Raw genomic sequence first — 16476 nt, 5'->3', positions numbered from 1 at the left:
TACTTGTACTAAATCACTGCAATTCTCCACACTTTCCAATTTAGTCAGCTGGTTCTTGTCCAGAATCAAAGTAATCATATTTGTCACACACAGAGAAACTGTGTCCATATGCAGCAATCCCATCCCTGATAAATCGACTACTCGACCTGAAAAATGAAAATAAAATCAAAATTAACATGTTACTCAGTTTCTGCAGACATTTCATTCTCTGTGCGCTGAACTTTCTTATCAGTGCTCAACTGTGAATATTCACATCATAACAAAATGTAGGATATCCTGTATTACTGTTATAACCTGCCTACTTACCATTGGCTGGGGACTAATGACTATCCCACAATCCTGTGGGAGTATGAGCTTCCCCAATGAGGGGGGCGGAGAAACCACTAGTAAACTCCCAGTATAAATAAGCTGGCCAGTTCAGGAACCAGCAGGAAGGAGTATGTAGCAAGGGAAGTTACTGCTACTGTTATGTATATATGTTATAGTAAATAAATGTTATTACTTTGTATCCTTAAAACTCGTGCTGGATTCTTCGTGGCCCTTACAAAAATTACAAAAGTCCAAACATAGAATTATACAAAACCATACAATATGTGAGGTGCTCTAAAAGTTTTGTTCTCTCTCTTTCTTCGGGCCTAATTTTGGGAGCCGTTCAGAGGAGAAGGAGCAGTCTCTGTGAATATAAAAACCTAACGGTAACTTCCTGTTTTCCAGTTTTTCCCCCCAAAAGTGACGTCAGAGGGAAGCTGTGATCTGATTCGTTGATAGCAAATCTGCCCCAAATTTTTAAAAAACACTGCTAAACTCGTAAACTTAAATTAAACGAATTAATTAATTAGTGATGGCTGGTCAGGTGATGTGCTTGAGCTGCTTGATGTGGGAGCTGGCAGATCCCATTGAGTGCTGCAGCGATCACATCTGCAGTAAGTGTTGGCTGCTCGAAGAGCTCCGGCTCAGAGTTGATGAGATGGAGTCTGAGCTTCAAACACTGAGGCACATCCGGGAGGGGGAGACTTACCTGGACACTGTGTTTCAGGAGGCAGTCACACCTGTCAGAGTAAGTAGTTTAAATCCTGCCAGTGGCCAGGGACAGCAGGGTGTGACTGCAAGTCAGGAAGGTAAAGGGAACCAGCAGGCAGGAACTCAGGAGCCTCAGCCCTTGACCCTGTCCAACAGGTATGAGGCACTTTCTCCCTGTGTGGATGGCGAACAGGGCTGCAGGAAGGATGAGTCAGCTGACCAAGGCACCATGTTCAGCAGGCCATTCAAGGGGAGGGAGTAAATAGGCAAGTTGTAGTTGTTGGGGATTCTATTATCAGGGGGATAGATAGTATCCTTTGTGAGCAGGATAAAGAGTCCCGCATGGTATGTTGCCTGCCCGGTGCTAGGGTGCGGGACATCTCTGACCGGCTTGAAAGGATACTGGAGAGGGAGGGGGAGGATCCAGTTGTTGTGGTCCATGTCGGTACCAACAACATAGGCAAGTCTAGGAAAGAGGACCTGGTTAGAGATTATAAAGAGCTAGGGTTCAAATTAAAAAACAGGTCCTCAAGGGTCATAATCTCCGGATTACTGCCTGAGCCACGTGCAAATTGGCACAGGGAGGCAAGAATAAGGGAAGTTAACATGTGGCTGAAAGAGTAGTGTTGGAAAGAGGGGTTCCTTTTCATGGGACACTGGCATCAGTTTTGGGACAGGGGGGACCTATACCGTTGGGATGGTCTCCACCTGAACCGAGCTGGGACCAGTGTTCTGGCGAAAAGAGTAAATAGGGTGGTCAATAGGACTTTAAACTAGAGATTGCGGGGGGGGAAGGGAAAGTCAGGGAACCAAGAGGTGAAGTAATCAGTGGGAAGGGTAGCTTCTTAGAAATACAAAAAAGCATGAAGAGACAGAACTCAGGAGAGGTTACGATAGTCCCCATCCCACAAAATATGACACAGTGTATGGAACGGCTCAGTAAACCAAGGTCCACCACACTAAGAAAACAAAAAGGGACGGTCAATAGAGAATTAAAGGTGCTATATTTAAATGCGCGCAGTGTACGGAACAAGGTAGATGAGCTTGTGGCCCAGATTGTGACTGGCAGGTATGATGTGGTAGGCATCACAGAGACGTGGTTGCAGGGGGTTCAGGACTGGCATTTAAACATCCAGGGATTCACAATCTATCGAAAAGACAGAGAGATGAGCAGAGGGGGCGGGGTTGCCTTGTTAATTAGGAATGAAATTAAATCAATAGCACTAAACGACATAGGGTCAGATGATGTGGAGTCTGTGTGGGTAGAGTTGAGGAACCACAAAGGCAAAAAAACCATAATGGGAGTTATGTACCGGCCTCCTAACAGTGGTCAGGACCAGGGCACAAAATGCACCACGAAATAGAAAGTGCATGTCAGAAAGGCAAGGTCACAGTGATCATGGGGGACTTCAATATGCAGGTGGACTGGGTAAATAATGCTGCCAGTGGACCCAAGGAAAGGGAATTCATTGAATGTTTACAGGAGGGCTTTTTGGAACAGCCTGTGATGGAACCCACGAGGGAACAGGCCATTCTGGACTTAGTGTTATGTAATGAGCCAGACTTGATTAAAAGATCTTAAAGTAAGGGAACACTTAGGAGGCAGTGATCATAATATGGTAGAATTCAATCTCCAATTTGAAAGAAAGAAGGTAGAATCAGATGTAAAGGTGTTACAGTTAAATAAAGGTAACTACAGGGACATGAGGGAGGAATTGACGAAAATCGACTGGGAGCCTAGTGGGAAAGACAGTAGAACAGCAATGGCAGGAGTTTCTGGGAGTAATTGAGGACACAGTACAGAGGTTCATCCCAAAGAAAAGAAAGGTTATCAGAGGGGGGATTAGGCAGCCATGGCTGACAAAGGAAGTTAGGGAATGCATCAAAGCAAAAGAGAAAGCCTATAAATGTGGCAAAGAGTAGTGGGAAGTCAGAAGATTGGGAAGGCTACAAAAACAAACAGAGGATAACAAAGAGAGAAATAAGGAAAGAGAGGATCAATTATGAAGGTAAGCTAGCCAGTAATATTAGGAATGATAGTAAAAGTTTCTTTAAATACATTAAAAACAAACGGGAGGCAAAAGTTGCCATTGGGCCGCTCCAAAATGACGCTGGTAATCTAGTGATGGGAGACAAGGAAATAGCTGAGGAACTAAATAAGTACTAAATAATATCCCAACAATTCCGGAGAGTCAGGGGGCAGAGTTGAATATTGTAGCCATCACAAAGGAGAAAGTGCTAGAGAAACTAAGAGGTCTAAAAATTGATAAATCTCCGGCCCAGATGGGCTACATCCTAGAGTTCTAAAGGAGATAGCTGAAGAAATAGTGGAGGCGTTAGTTATGATCTTTCAAAAGTCACTGGAGTCAGGGAAAGTCCCAGAGGATTGGAAAATCGCTGTTGTAACCCCCCTGTTCAAGAAGGGAACAAGGAAAAAGATGGAAAATTATAGGCCAATTAGCCTAACCTCGGTTGTTGGCAAGATTCTAGAATCCATTGTTAAGGATGAGATTTCTAAATTCTTGGAAGTGCAGGGTCGGATTAGGACAAGTCAGCATGGATTTAGTAAGGGGAGGTCATGCCTGACAAACCTGTTAGAGTTCTTTGAAGAGATAACAAATAGGCTAGACCAAGGAGAGCCAATGGATGTTATCTATCTTGACTTCCAAAAGGCCTTTGATAAGGTGCCTCACGGGAGACTGCTGAGTAAAATAAGGGCCCATGGTATTCGAGGCAAGGTACTAACATGGATTGACGATTGGCTGTCAGGCAGAAGGCAGAGAGTTGGGATAAAAGGTTCTTTTTCGGAATGGCAACCGGTGACGAGTGGTGTCCCGCAGGATTCAGTGTTGGGGCCACAGCTGTTCTCTTTATATATTAACGATCTAGATGACGGGACTGGGGGCATTCTGGCTAAGTTTGCCGATGATACAAAGATAGGTGGAGGGGCAGGTAGTATGGAGGAGGTGGGGAGGCTGCAGAAAGATTTAGACAGTTTAGGAGAGTGGTCCAAGAAATGGCTGATGAAATTCAACATGGGCAAGTGCGAGGTCTTGCACTTTGGAAAAAAGAATAGAGTCGTGGACTATTTTCTAAACGGTGACAAACTTCATAATGCTGAAGTGCAAAGGGACTTGGGAGTCCTAGTCCAGGATTCTCTAAAGGTAAACTTGCAGGTTGAGTCCGTAATTAAAAAAGCAAATGCAATGTTGTCATTCATCTCAAGAGGCTTGGAACATAAAAGCAGGGATGTACTTCTGAAGCTTTATAAAGCATTAGTTAGGCCCCATTTAGAATACTGTGAGCAATTTTGGGCCCCACACCTCAGGAAGGACATACTGGCACTGGAGCGGGTCCAGCGGAGATTCACACGGATGATCCCAGGAATGGTAGGCCTAACATACGATGAACGTCTGAGGATCCTGGGATTATATTCATTGGAGTTTAGGAGGTTGAGGGGAGATCTAATAGAAATTTACAAGATAATGAATGGCTTAGATAGGGTGGATGTAGGGAAGTTGTTTCCATTAGCAGGGGAGACTAGGACCCGGGGGCACAGCCTTAGAATAAAAGGGAGTCACTTTAGAACAGAGATGAGGAGAAATTTCTTCAGCCAGAGAGTGGTGGGTCTGTGGAATTCATTGCCACAGAGGGCGGTGGAGGCCGGGACGTTGAGTGTCTTTAAGACAGAAGTTGATAAATTCTTGATTTCTCGAGGAATTAAGGGCTATGGAGAGAGAGTGGGTAAATGGAGTTGAAATCAGCCATGATTGAATGGTGGAGTGGACTCGATGGGCCGAATGGCCTTACTTCCGCTCCTAGGTCTTATGGTCTTAAAAGTAGCACCATTTCCAATACTTTTTCCGCAAATTATTAAAATACGCAGAGTCAGTAACTTATACAACAAAACAGCATAATTTGTACACCGTTGCATTCTGTTGCCCAGTAAGAGTATGTAGATTCATTTCTAAAACTCCCCATGAGAATTACAAAGTCAGGGAGAGCGATCAGGAGACGGACAACTATTTTGGAGACATAATCCAGAAGCTGACAGAACTTGTGCAAAATAAGGTTGTGTATGACAGAGACAATGAAGTAAGAAAGCATTAAAGAAAATATGTTATTAATGCTACATGTATATACCAAGTTTGTGAGCGTTGCTCACAGGACAACTGAATTTCTAGTCCTTAGGACCTTCATTTTCCAAGCTCTGCATAATTTATATAACCTGGATCTATTACATTTTGGTCAAAGATAGTTGGCCTCATATTTAGAAATAAGACCTTAAGTGATCTAGATTGAAAGATAAACATTGGCCAGGATGTCAACAGAAATCTCTACTCTTCTTTGGTGACATGTCAACCTCTATTTAGTGGTAGCACTCTTACTTCTGAATCAGATCACAGGTTTGAACATTTAACTCCAGCACTTGTACAGCCTGGCATTGCTGGAGATGCTATCCTTCAGATGAGACAATAAGCTGACAAAGTCTCTCGTGGGAGAGACTTGAACCGTTTTAAACCAAGGTGTCTCCCATTTAAACAGAAGTTGAACAGGAATTTATTCTCTAGAGGGTCGTTCATAGAATCGTAGAATCCTACAGTGCAAAAGGAGAGCATTTGGTCCATTGAGTCTGCATCGACCCTCTGAAAGAATATTCCACCCAAGCTTACTTCCCCGCCCTATCGCAATAACCCCTTGACCCAACGTACACAGTTAGTGATTGGATTTCTCTTCCCCAGGTATCAATGGAGGCTGGATCATTGAATATATTCAAGGCTAGTTGATAGATTTTTGATCGACAAGACCAATATCACACCAGACTTGTCATGCTCTTTTGAAAGATGGAGCAAGACTTAAGGGCTAAATGGCCTGCTCCTATTTCTGATGTTCACGTGAATCTGTTAAAATCTGATTTCTTGCTATATCCCAGGAAGCATTCTGCCTCAAGCAACACTGCCAGAAACAGATCTCATTCATCTCATTGCTGATGGCAGAGTTTTAGTGCCTAATTTGGTGGGTATTGTTTGCCAACATTATACAATTGACTACTTGAAAAGCATTTCACTGGCTGTAAAGCACACTTGATTGTCCCCAGACACGGTTCGATTCCCGTAACAGCCTCCCCTAACAGGCGCCGGAATGTGGCGACTAGGGGCTTTTCACAGTAACTTCATTTGAAGCCTACTTGTGACAATAAGCGATTTTCATTTTCATTTCATTTCAAATGCAAATTACTGTGTTAATGGTGACTATGGGCGATTCCTGATTCCTTTTTTTCATTTGTTTATGTGAACATGCGGGCTAATGTTTGGGGTTTGGTGGGAGGATGGGTTCGTTGTTATTGATATGGGGATTGACATGTTCATTCCTGATTATTGTTTATTGTTGGTGGCTGTAAATTTGGGAGAAAATGTGAAAAAGGAGAATAAAAATATTTTCCCCAAAAAACAGCCCTTTAACTTGATATCTACTTCTAATGACGTAAATGTTTCTTTCCAATTCACTTATTTTTTTACAATAAAGAAAGGTAACTCATTTTAGACATAATTACAATACTTAAGACCAAGGCCCATTGTGCAGTTCAAAGTCAGAAATATAAAGACGAACATTTAAAAAGAAAACGGGAAATCACGGTAAATAGCTGATGCTAAACTGTCTATTTAGTTTTGGTGTCAATATTTGAGGCAGATGTACTTGTATTGGAGGCAGCACAACAAAGATTTGTGAGCTTAGTTCATGGGATGATAGAGTTGGGCAATGAAGGGAGATTGAGTAAATTGGGATTTCACGCTTGGGAGTTGAGTGGAACGAGAGATGATCTCACAAAACATACTAGAATCTGAACGGACTTGATAGGGTAGACAGAAATTGTTTCCTCTGGCTGAGGAATCTAAAACACAAGGACACAATCTCAGGATAAGGGGGCTGAAATCAAAAGAAGCTTCTTCAGCCAAAGAGTGATAAATCTACGCCAGGTTGTGATGGGTGTTCCATCAGCGAATATATTATTGGCAGCACAGTAGCTAGCACTATTGTTTCACAGCGCCAGGGACCCAGGTTCGATTCCCAGCTTGGGTCACTGTCTGTGCAGAGTCTGCATGTTCTCCCAATGTCTGCGTGGGTTTCCTCTGGGTGCTCCGGTTTCCTCCCACAAGTCCCGAAAGACATGCTGTTAGGTGAATTGGACATTCTGAATTCTCCTTCAGTGTACTCGAACAGGCAACGGAGCAGTGGTGACTAGGGGATTTTCACAATAACTTCATTGCAGTGTTAATGTAAGCCGACTTGTGACACTAATGAAGATTATTAGTCGTTAAAGTGAGATAGACAGATTTTTGATCTCTCAGGGAATTGAGGGATATACAGAAGTGAAGCTGAGGCGGATTACATTAAATAGCAAAGCAAGCACAACAGGCCATATGGTCTCATCCAGCTCCTATTTCTTATGTTCTTCTGACTGTTAAAAACACATCATTTGTTACCCAAGGAGTACTGTGTGGGTTTCCTTCGGGTGCTCCGATTTCCTCCCACAGTCCAAAGATGTGACATCACTTACACAATAAGTATCTAAATGGGAAGGGCAAAGGAATTTCAGTAACTTCATTGCAGTGTTAATGTAAGCCTACTTGTGACAAAGATTATTTGGGAGTACAAATAAACAAATCAGTAAAAGTAGTAATAGGGGTTAAGGTCATGACAAATCAAGCACTAAGATTTATCGCTAGAGGATAGAGGGTAAAGCTGTTATAGTAAGCTTATATCAAACCTTAGTTAGATCAAATCTGGAGCATTGCATTCAATTTCTGGTCATCCCTCTGTAAAAAGATAGAGAGACACTGGAGAGTGCAAAAAGATTTACAAGGGTGTTACCAGAAATACCAGGGTTTTTTTTGTTCCTCTTAAAAAGACAGCTGAGAGGTGACCTAATAGGGATGTTTAAAAATATGAAAGATGTTGATGGGAGTAAAAACGGAGAGAACGTTTCCACTCGTGGGGAACAGCAAAACTACAGCCCATCATCGATATGTGATAACCACCAAGAAGTCAAATAGGGAATTCTGAAGAAACTTTTTGATGCATAGAGTAGAGAATGTGGAAGTCGCTATCACAAGGGTGGCTGAAGTAATAATACAGACACCTTTAAAGGGAAGTTAGATAAATGAGAGATAGATGGTTATTCGGACAGAATTAGACGAGAATGGACTGAAAAAAGGTTCGAGTGGAACATATATAACGTGAGCTGCTTGGGCCAAATGGTCGGTTTCTGTGGTGTGTATACTACATAAGTTTCAGTTGGATGAAAAGAAAATCAAAGCACTAATTTGAAAACACCGAAAGTTACTCGACTGCCGCTTCTAAAACAAAAAACAGAGACCCCCTAGGATAGCGCAACATTGGAGGCAAGGGACGGGGTTTAGGAGAGCAAAGGGGTATTTTGGAGGAGTATTGTGCGCTGGTTGGTCTGGGAATTGTAGTTATAAAGCGGTGACGGTTCACCTTCAGCCGCGCGGCGGTAGGACAGGCGCACAACTACAACCTCCAGACTGCAGCAGCAATGGGAGCAGCCGCGGCCAGGATCACCCTTGCCAGACTGCTGCTGCTCGGAGGGGGAAAGAGAACACAACAGCCACTCCGCGCAAACAGCTGCGCGCCGGTGGAAGCAGACAATTAAACGGTGCCGCCTGGTTTCCCACATAAACACCTACTTTGGGCCGGTTTAACTGTCATGTCGGCAGCCTCCTCCTTCTCCGCCGCCATCACGCAGCAACTTCCCGCGTGCTCAACGCCAAGCAACCGCTCCCGTCGCTGATTGGCCGACGGAAACCGCTGCCGTTTCAGTTAACAAAAAACATATTGGTTTAATTCTTGCTCCATAAAGCAGTCAGATTTGCTTTTCTAGCCGCTGTTTGTTTTTGGGGAGCTTTTTTTTTCTTTTTGTTTCCCCCCTCCCTCCGTTGACGTACGGGCCTTACCCACAATCCTCCGCCTTTTCCCCCCCGCGCCATCTTCGCTGTCAGGATGAAGTGAGTTTTATCTTCGATTCAATCCCTCACCATCTGCTTGTTCTGTCCCTTAAATCACTCCATCCGCGGTTGAATTATGATGCTGCCAAGTGAAAACATCTTTGATGACTGGTGATTTGTTTTTCCAGGGTCGAGCTGTGCAGTTTCAGTGGGTATAAAATATACCCGGGTCACGGGAAGCGCTATGCCAGAATTGATGGGAAGGTAAGGGAAACAAACTCCCAAGTGGCGCCGTCGTAAATACGTGGATTTTTACACTGATTGCATAGTTTGGCCTATGTTATGGTATTACGATGCATGCAGTATTTAAATCCCTTCTTGATTCGTCTGATAAAGTTCTAACCATCTTGGGAGAGTTCTCAGAAAGTCATTTGAGAGGGCTTATGTTGCTGATTTATTCTTACAAGTTTTTTATGTTAGGTGGAGATTAAGGTTGGATTGGCACAGGAAGTTATCTAAATGTAAAGGCTCTTACGGCTAACCAATTAAATACACTATCTGTATGATGTTATACTGGTGAACGATCCCATGTTTAAAAGAGAGACTTGCATTTTGTCATCCACTGCCTCCATGTCTCAGGACATTCTACAGTCAATTGTAGCCACTAATGTAATGTAGGAAAAGATGACGGGCAACAAGCTCCCACAAACAGCATTGTAATAATAATCTTTATTATTGTCACAAGTAGGCTTACATTAACACGGCAATGAATTTAGTGTGACATTCACCTTGTCGCCACACTCTGGCACCTGTTCGGGGACACGGAGAATTCAGAATGTCCAATTCACCTAACAAGCACGTCTTTCGGGACTTGTGGGAGGAAACCCATGCAGTCATGGGGAGAACGTGCAGACTTCGCACAGATCATGACCCAAGTGGGAATCGAACCTGGGACCCTAATGCTGTGAAGCAACAGTGCTAACCACTGTGTTTTAGTGCTGCTAATTGAGGTATAAAATTGCCCAGGACACAGTTTAACACCCTGTTCCCTTCCAAGTTGTGTCATAGGATCTTTTTTGTCCATAAGAGAGGGCAGACATAATATCTCAACAAGTTTTCATTTATTTAGCATCTTTAACATAAAATTATCCAGGCCACTTCAGAGGCATTGTAAAATATGCTGAGCCATGTGGAGATATTGGGGCAGAGAACAAAAGTTGGGTCAACTATAAGCAGTGTCTTAAGGGAGGAAAGTGGGGCAGTGCAGTGGAGATATTTAGGGAGATAATTTGAGCCTGGGCAACTGTCAGCTATGGCGGAACATTTAAAATCTAGGGTGGTCAAGATCAAAATTAGAGGTGCAAATATCTTGGGAGAATATTATAGAGACTTGGAATGGAATACAAGAATGAGAAGTTTTAAATCTATGCGTTGTTTAAACGGTAGCTAGTGTAGGTTAACGAGTGCAGGGATGATGAGTGAATGGCACTTGAAATGAAATGAAAATCGCTTATTGTCACAAGTAGGCTTCAAATGAAGTTACTGTGAAAAGCCCCTAGTCACCACATTCCGGCGCCTGTTCGGGGGGGCTGGTACGGGAATTGAACCGTGCTGCTGGCCTGCCTTGGTCTGCTTTCGATTTAGCCCTGTGCTATACCAGCCCCTCCTGAGCTATTCCAGCCCCTTGGTGTGAGTTAGGACACACATAACTTTCGATGTCCAAGTTTCTCAGCCGAGTTTTGGATGACCGGTATGTTGAGTGTAGAATCTCATCCAAAAGATGCAAACAGTATTGGACTGGACGGTCTAGATTTTTGTGTTCAAGTTTCTGGAATAGGGTTTGAAATCATAACATGCTGATTTAAGAGGCAAGGTGGACGTGTTGAGCCATGGTTGAAATTTGGTTGGTGTCTATCATGTTAGTTCAGACGATTGGCGACAGCATCCAGAGTAGAAAGAGGAAAATCATCAAGTTTGCCAGACATCATCAGTTGCTGAACTGTGGGTAAATATTTGGCAAAAGAAATGTATTGGTTGTGATTGCAGTTTTCAGGGTCGTGTAAAGACGGGGCAGCTGGGACTTGTAGAACTGACCCTGGCAAAAGTTGTGACTTGGTGAAGGAACGGTTATGATTAACTATCGTTGATTTGAGCTTCAATACTATTGTGTCAGTGAGGTGCATTTCAATGTAATTTAAGATTAAAGTTTGTTTGATTTCACACCAAGAATAAGGCCATTGCTGGAAAAAGCTAACAGCACAGCAGGCTGGTACTAGGTAAGATCTGCAACTTGTTGCTAATTGTGTTCATTTTTGCAGGTTTTCCAGTTTCTGAACTCAAAATGCGAGTCAGCCTTCCTCTCCAAGAGAAACCCTCGACAGATCAACTGGACTGTCTTGTACAGGCGCAAGCACAAAAAAGGACAGTCTGTAAGTGAGATGCTTAGAAATATAAATCTGTCTCTCTGGTTGTTTGGCTAAGTATTGTTCTTTGTCAGGTACACTTTTATTCTGCTGGTAAGATGAAAATGTTACTTTAAAGCCACTGGGAAATTCTCAACTAAAAGTACTCTTGGGTCATTGCATTTAGTTTATGGCCAGGGAGCTTTGCAAATTGGGTTGTGTTCACTGGCTTTAAACATCAGCTGCAAAAATCAGAATTTTTAGGCTTTAAAAGTGGTACTTGTTCTTGCTGTTTTTAGTTTCATTATAACTGATTATCTCTAACGTGATCTAGTAGTTGATTGGGCTTTAGTTGTTTTTGATATGTATTAGAGTAATGAATTTAATAGCCTTAATGGGGAGAGTTTGCTGTCTCCTGGCGAGCAGGAATAATTACATGAACTTGCTGTACATTTTTTTCAAAGGGTCTAGAATGTTTCTTTTGGTCGTCTTCTGTTATTCGGTTATGCTTCATTTGGTTTGATGAGAAAAGCATTTGAGTTCTCAAGCTCATTTTCCAAATCTGCATTTTGGGAACATTCCAATTTGAATTGACATGAAAGGGCCTACCGAAACATTTAAAATAACTTTCGATACCCAAGTTTCTCAGACCCATCTTTCCAGTTGTTAAAGCTTTTTGCAGAGTGCCTGACAAAAGCATGTTAATAAATGTATAATCTAAAATTATTGCATTTTTCCCCCTTCTGATATTGTTTTGCAGTTTCCCAAGAATGAAAAGAATCAGCAGACTTTTAAACTGACTTCTTGCAGTAGTTTTTAGTCTCTGGTGCTGTACCGTTTTGCATTTTTCTTTCCTCAAATAATGCTCCATTGCATAACTGTTCCTAAGTATATGAATCTTCGAACCATAGAATTCCTGCAGTGCGGAAGGAGGACCTTTGGCCTATCCAGTCTGCACCTACCCTTTGAAAGAACACCAATTCCCCTGCCCTTTCTCTGTCACCCCACCAAACCTTTAGGACACTAAGGGCAATTTAGCATGACCAATATAACTAACCTGCACATCTTTGGATTGTGGTAGGAAACCAGAGCACCTGGAGGAAACCCAAGCAGGCACTGGGAGAACGTGCAAACTCTACACAGACGTCAACCCAAGGCTGTAATTGAACCCAGGTCCCTGGCGCTGTGAGGCAGGTGTGCTAACCACTGCTTGTGTTTTAGGTGGTTGCTAGGGTTAAAGTGGGGACCTGGAATATATGCAAGTATTTTGACTAGAATCGTGCAGTTTCAGAAATACAAGCCTCCGATAACGCATTCCATCTGTTGTCAGTGTTTTAGGCTACAGTCATGTTTAATTAGAACAGAGTCCACTCAATTAAATTTGAAATTGAGCTGAAAGCAGCTTAACACAATTGGATTTATTTATTATTAACTCATCACTTTTTTTTCCTCCAATCAGGAAGAGATTCAGAAAAAGCGCTCCCGTCGTGCAGTGAAGTTCCAGCGGGCTATTACTGGTGCTTCTCTTGCTGAGCTTATGGCCAAGAGGAATCAGAAGCCTGAGGTGCGCAAGGCTCAACGTGAACAAGCAATCAGGTGAGAACTGGTCTTGTTTGAGGTGGTAACCAAGTAGTTGTCTGTTGTAAGTTTATTGGTTGCTTGCACTATAGTATATGCAATTTAAAACTTTTGTATGGCCAAGGAATGTGCATTTTTCTTAGTTGACAAGTTATCTTCAGCTTCAATATATTGTAACGTTCAAGTGATTTCATTCAGTTTTATCTTGTGAGAATTAGTATTTTTCAAGTACTAGTAATGGGAGAAAAGTTGCTCAACTCTCTTCTGATCCACAGGGCTGCCAAGGAGGCTAAGAAGGCCAAAGCAGCAACAAAGAAAGTCAGTGCGGCTACAGCTAAGGTAGTGAAACAGATGCAACTCTTTGTATTATTGTTCTGATTATTGGAATTTCGTTATTTTTGAATAAAGACATTCAAAACAAATGTAATAAATATGAAGTATCTAAATTGTAAAGTCTGAAAATTGGTGTTAATAAGCAAAATATAGACTATGGCTTGTATTAAATTGTGTAACATAGCCATTTCCCCACTACAAACTGGCTTTAAACTAGTGGATTTAATTGAGATAAAGTGGGAAGATAATCCATGATTTCAAATTGATATATTTTTTAATAAATTTAGAATACCCAGATGTTTTTTTTTCCCAATTAAGGGGCAATTTAGCTATGCAAATCCACCTACCCGGCACATCTTTTTGGGTTGTGGAGGTGGAACTCACAGACACTGTGAGAATGTCCGTGCTGCCCTCATATATTGACATTTATATCTGGTATTACTGCAGTTTCTTCCTGTAAATAACAATTGAGCTGTTAATGAATGAGGTCTATGAAAAAGAACCAGTATCGCCACATGGATCCTTTTGGGTGCAGTTAGACCATGATCTCGATAGTCAAGGAACATTTTCTACAATGTGGATTTTAAACATCTTTAAAATTAAGGCTACAGTACCATGAAAGGGGGCAGTATGTGTTCTTGGGGGTTGTGGTGTTGGCTTTGGCTGAAAGATAAAATTGCTGCACGTGGCATAAGTGGAGTGTTCAAATTAAAATTGAGCAGTGTTTTAAGTTAGCTGCTCGAAGTCTAGTTCTAATTCTATATTGCATGACATGGGAAGAAATCAAAAATTATAGACATTAGATAGAAATGGAGAAGAAAAGGCAGCACGGTAGCTCAGTGGTTGGCACTGCATGCCTCACGGCACTGAGGTCCCAGGTTCAATCCGGCTCTGGGTCACTGTCCGTGTGGAGTTTGCACATTCTCCCCATGTTTGCGTGGGTTTCGTCCCACAACCCAAAGATGTGCAGGTTAGGTGGATTGGACAGACTAAGTTGCCCCTTAATTGGAAAATATTAATTGGGTACTCTAAATTTTTAAGAAAATAAAAGAAATGGGGGACGAAAAAATAGGATTACATTTGAGCAGTGCCAGAAGGCTGGTGGTCAGCTAATGATCGGTCTCTTTTTTTTTTAATATATGAATTACAAGTCCAGGCAACTAGAGACAAATTAGCTTAATGGCGATGGTAGGAAAGATGCCCAAGCATGTAATAAAGTAATCAGCATTAATTTAGAAAGGGAAGATTAAACTTGATTAAAGAAGTAACAGGTAGGTAAGAAGGATGCCATAGACACTATTGAATTTGGAGTGGAATGCTTGCTTACCAGGAGGAGTGCTGCTCCAAAAGCACTGGAACTCAACATCGTACAGGACAAACCATACCGCTTGATCGGCACTGTCAACTGCCTTAATCATTTCACTCCCAGCGCACAGTAGCACGTGTGCCATCTATAAGATGCGGTACAGCAACTTTCGAAGCCACTTTTCAAACCCGTAACCTCCACCACCTAGGAAAAATGCATGGGATTACCAGCGCCTCAAAGCAATGCACCATCCTGGTTTGGAACTGTATCACCATTCCTTCACAGTCATTGGTTTAAAATCATGGAATTCCCTGCTGAATAGTAATGTGGGTGTACATTGCAATTAAGGGCATTTGGGGATGGCAACAAATGCTATTGATACTAGTGAATTAATAAAAAGCCGGGTGGTGCAGTGGTTAGCACTGCTGCCTCCGCACCGAGGACCCAGGATCACTGTCCGTGTGGACTTTGCACATTCTTCCCGTGTCTGCATTGGTCTCACCCCCACAACCCAAAGATGTGCTGGGTATGTGGATTGGCCACGCTAAATTGACCCTTAATTGGTGATGGGGGAATTGGGCACTTTTAAAGTCATGAGCTAATTAGCAGAATGAATAGCAATCTGACTAAGTATAAATCATTGATCAGGGTTAACGCTCGTGGTGTTCCACAAGACGGAGGATAAGAACAAAAATATAGGAAGTCATTGATATACTCGCAATATGTGCATATAATTGGCAAATTACCTTCAATATAAATTTAATACTGAGTATTTTGGTAGGAGGCCATCTACTCTTGGTCTGAAAATACGTGCCTAAATGGGAACATGAAGGATGGAGATGCAAAAATTGCAATGTAGCAAAGCAGGTTATTAAGTTCTGAAACACCATTGTGGCTCATTTCTAGAGCGGTACAGTTGAAAAGCAAAGAAATTAGATTAAATTTGTGTAGACCGGCTTAATTGGCCATGATACTGTGAAAGGTTCTGATCTCTACATTGAAAATAAGGCAACAGAAGTCCAAAAAAGATATACTAGAATGGTGCCTGAATTTCGATGTTCTACCTATCTGGAAAGATTGAACAGGTTTTTTTTTTCTCTATAGAAAAGGGAAGCCTGAGGGATGACCTGATGGTGATCCTTAAGATTATGAAAGGGTTTGATAGGGTAGGCAAAAAATATCTTTCACCTGTGAGACGAGAAGTAGGAGCCATAAATATGTAATTATTAATATTTCCTGTAATCAATTCACAAGATGCTTCATTGCCCATGGAACTCTGCCATAATGTGTGGTTGAGGCATTATAGTATAGCTGCAATTACGGAGAGGTTAGATAAGCACATCAGAGGTTTAAAAAAAAGGGATTACGTTAATGTGGTCAGTTGAAGGTTGGAGGTGTCTTGCGTAGAGCCGAATGGTCAGTTTGTGCTGTAAATGCTTTGAAATTTAGAAATCTGTATGTTTAATAACTCTTCCATGATTTTCATTTGGTGTTTTTGTATTTCTAGGCTGCTCAGAAGACAGCACCCAAACAGAAGTTTGCTAAGCCAATGAAGTCTCAGGCTCCACGTGTTGGTGGAAAACGCTAAATAGCATTAACTGTTGATGTAAAATAAAACCTGAACAAAATTCAGTGATTGATATGTCTTTTTTTATGCCCGTTCTACTTAATCTCACTTCATGGGACAATTCTTCAATCTGTGTTGCACCCTTTCAAAGGCAAGTAAGGAATGGAGACAAACTATACAAAACTCTGTGTCCTCTCACCAAAGGTGAGCAGCGAGGATCTTTTATTCATGTACTCCAAACCCCTTGCAAGAAAGGGACGTCAAGGTGGCACAGTGGTTAGACTGCTGCCTCACAGCTCATGG

The 16476-nt window shown here is 42.2% G+C and overlaps 2 protein-coding genes across 4 annotated transcripts in view; one reads left to right on the top strand and one right to left on the bottom strand.

Moving 5' to 3' along the window:
* Positions 1 to 8809, bottom strand: part of cep97 (centrosomal protein 97) — a 118598-nt gene extending 109789 nt beyond the window's left edge. For 2 of the 3 annotated variants that reach the window (XM_072513589.1, XM_072513591.1), the window contains exons 1-2: positions 8730 to 8809; positions 4 to 146 (exon numbers count right to left, since the gene is read on the bottom strand). In XM_072513589.1, the coding sequence (XP_072369690.1) occupies positions 4 to 146; positions 8730 to 8781 (195 nt within the window). In that variant the 5' untranslated portion in view covers positions 8782 to 8809. Of the gene's footprint in view, positions 1 to 3; positions 147 to 7789; positions 7860 to 8729 lie in introns of all 3 variants that reach the window. The other variant, XM_072513590.1, reaches the window with a different exon arrangement.
* A 155-nt stretch (positions 8810 to 8964) lies between these two features.
* rpl24 (ribosomal protein L24) lies at positions 8965 to 16238 on the top strand. Its single transcript, XM_072513594.1, has 6 exons — positions 8965 to 9047; positions 9176 to 9251; positions 11306 to 11416; positions 12849 to 12985; positions 13243 to 13306; positions 16114 to 16238. The coding sequence occupies exons 1-6, from the start codon at positions 9043 to 9045 to the stop codon at positions 16192 to 16194; spliced, it is 474 nt and encodes a 157-aa protein (XP_072369695.1). The 5' UTR covers positions 8965 to 9042; the 3' UTR covers positions 16195 to 16238.
* The last annotated feature ends 238 nt before the right edge of the window (positions 16239 to 16476 follow it).

Source organism: Scyliorhinus torazame, chromosome 8, assembly GCF_047496885.1.
Source record: "Scyliorhinus torazame isolate Kashiwa2021f chromosome 8, sScyTor2.1, whole genome shotgun sequence".
Classification (NCBI taxonomy): domain Eukaryota; kingdom Metazoa; phylum Chordata; class Chondrichthyes; order Carcharhiniformes; family Scyliorhinidae; genus Scyliorhinus; species Scyliorhinus torazame.
This window is presented reverse-complemented; position numbering and strand designations above follow the sequence as displayed.